This window comes from Budorcas taxicolor, chromosome 7 (genome assembly GCF_023091745.1).
Source record: "Budorcas taxicolor isolate Tak-1 chromosome 7, Takin1.1, whole genome shotgun sequence".
In the NCBI taxonomy this organism is placed as follows: Eukaryota; Metazoa; Chordata; class Mammalia; order Artiodactyla; family Bovidae; genus Budorcas; species Budorcas taxicolor.
The window spans coordinates 8,995,916-8,997,611 of NC_068916.1; the positions used below are offsets into that span (position 1 = coordinate 8,995,916).

General features: G+C 48.1%; 1 protein-coding gene across 1 annotated transcript; it reads right to left on the bottom strand.

The window, feature by feature from the left end:
• Positions 1 to 757: 757 nt before the first annotated feature.
• On the bottom strand, positions 758 to 1,696 carry LOC128050407 (olfactory receptor 10H4-like). The gene has a single exon (XM_052642657.1). The coding sequence runs from the start codon at positions 1,604 to 1,606 to the stop codon at positions 758 to 760; it is 849 nt and encodes a 282-aa protein (XP_052498617.1). The 5' UTR covers positions 1,607 to 1,696.

Here is a 1,696-nt window from a genome sequence, read left to right on the forward strand (position 1 = left end):
GAGGAGCCTGAGGGCTACAGTCCATGGAGTCATAAAGATTCAGACATGACTGAGTGACTGACACACTTTCCCTGGTGGCCCACTGGTTAAGACTTTGCCTTTCCAGTGCAGGGGCTGTGGGTTTCAACCCTGGTCAGGGGGCTAAGATCCCACACATCTTGCAGCCATAAAATCAAAACATAAAATAGAAGCAATATTGTAACAAATTGAATAAAGAGGTTTTAAATGGTCCACCTCCAAAAAAAAAAAAATTTAAAAAAGACATTGGACACAGTGCTTCATACATAAAACTGCTTAGTGTTTGGGTGGTACTTACTGGGCTGGCCAAAATGCTCCTTTCGGTTTTCTGTAACTTCTTATGACCATTTTGGCTGACCCAATATTATCAGCTTCACATTAATCTTTTTATTTTTATTTTATATGAAAATCTTCTCTAGCTTGCCCATTCAAGACAATCCACCTGCATCAGTACCCCCACACCCATCTGATGCTCCCTGTCTGCTTATAGATAGATTACAATTCTAAGGCATAGATGATGAAACAGATTTTATCACGTGAGGTATAAAAAAGAGATCATGATGGCTCAAGTCTATGCAAGAGGGAGACAAAAAAATTGAGGTGAAACAAATAGCCAGTATGTATCAAACTCTATAAAGTGTGGGTATACTCACAAACCTACATCCTTACAAGACTTCTAAGGAGATAGACATTATTATACCAGCCCTTTGTTCATATTTCTCCAACACCCAACTGGTCATTAGAAGCCTAGAGAAGAGAATTTTCTGTGGAAGCTTCTCTGAATGGCGATCTTCAGCTCTTTATTCCTGAGACTGAATATGATGGGGCTAAGAAAGGGGGTGAAGACCGTGTAGGTGGTGGCCATGAGCGTGTTACTGTCCATGGAATGGGGGCCTCTGGGCTTGAGGTAGATGATGGAGGCAAAACCGTAGTGCACGACCACTATGGTGAGGTTGGAGACACAGGTGGAGAAGGTCTTGTGCCGGCCCTCAGTGGAGGGGATCCTCAGGATGGCAGCCACGATGAAGACATAGGAGAGGACGATGAGGAATAAGCAGCCCATCAGGGCCGTGACACAGACCATGATCACACCCATGGTGACAGAGGCTGTCTCCTTCCCACAGGCCAGCTTCAAGAGGGCAAACACGTGACAGCCAAAATGGTGAATCTCATTAGACCCGCAAAAGGTGAGGTGAAAAACTATCAGTGTCAGTATCATCCCCATGACAGAGCCACCAGCCCAGCAACAGGACACAAGACGGGCACAGTCACGGGTGCTCATGAGCACGTTGTAGCGCAGGGGGTGGCAGATGGCCACGTAGCGGTCGTAGCCCATGGTCATGAGCAGGAAGGAGTGGGTGAAGCCAAACGTAAAGGAGAAGAACGTCTGGCTGGCACAGGCCACAAAGGTGATGGAGCGGTGGGTGGAGAGCATGTCCGCCAGCATGCGAGGGGTGACTGCAACAGTGAACAGGATCTCAGAGATGGAGAGGGCACACAGGAAGAGGTACATGGGGGTGTGGAGGCTGTGCTCCCTCCAGATGGTGCCCATGATGAGCAGGTTGCCCAGGAGTGTGAACAGGTACATCAGCAGGTACAGCAGGAAGAAGGAGGGCAGGAGCTGCTGAGGGAAGTGGGAGAAGCCGATGAGGATGAACTCAGACACTGTGCTGTAGTT

Coding starts and splice junctions, on each gene's coding strand:
- LOC128050407 (XM_052642657.1), bottom strand. CDS start 1,606: ATGTACCTGTTCACACTCCTGGGCAACCTGCTCATCATGGGCACCATC.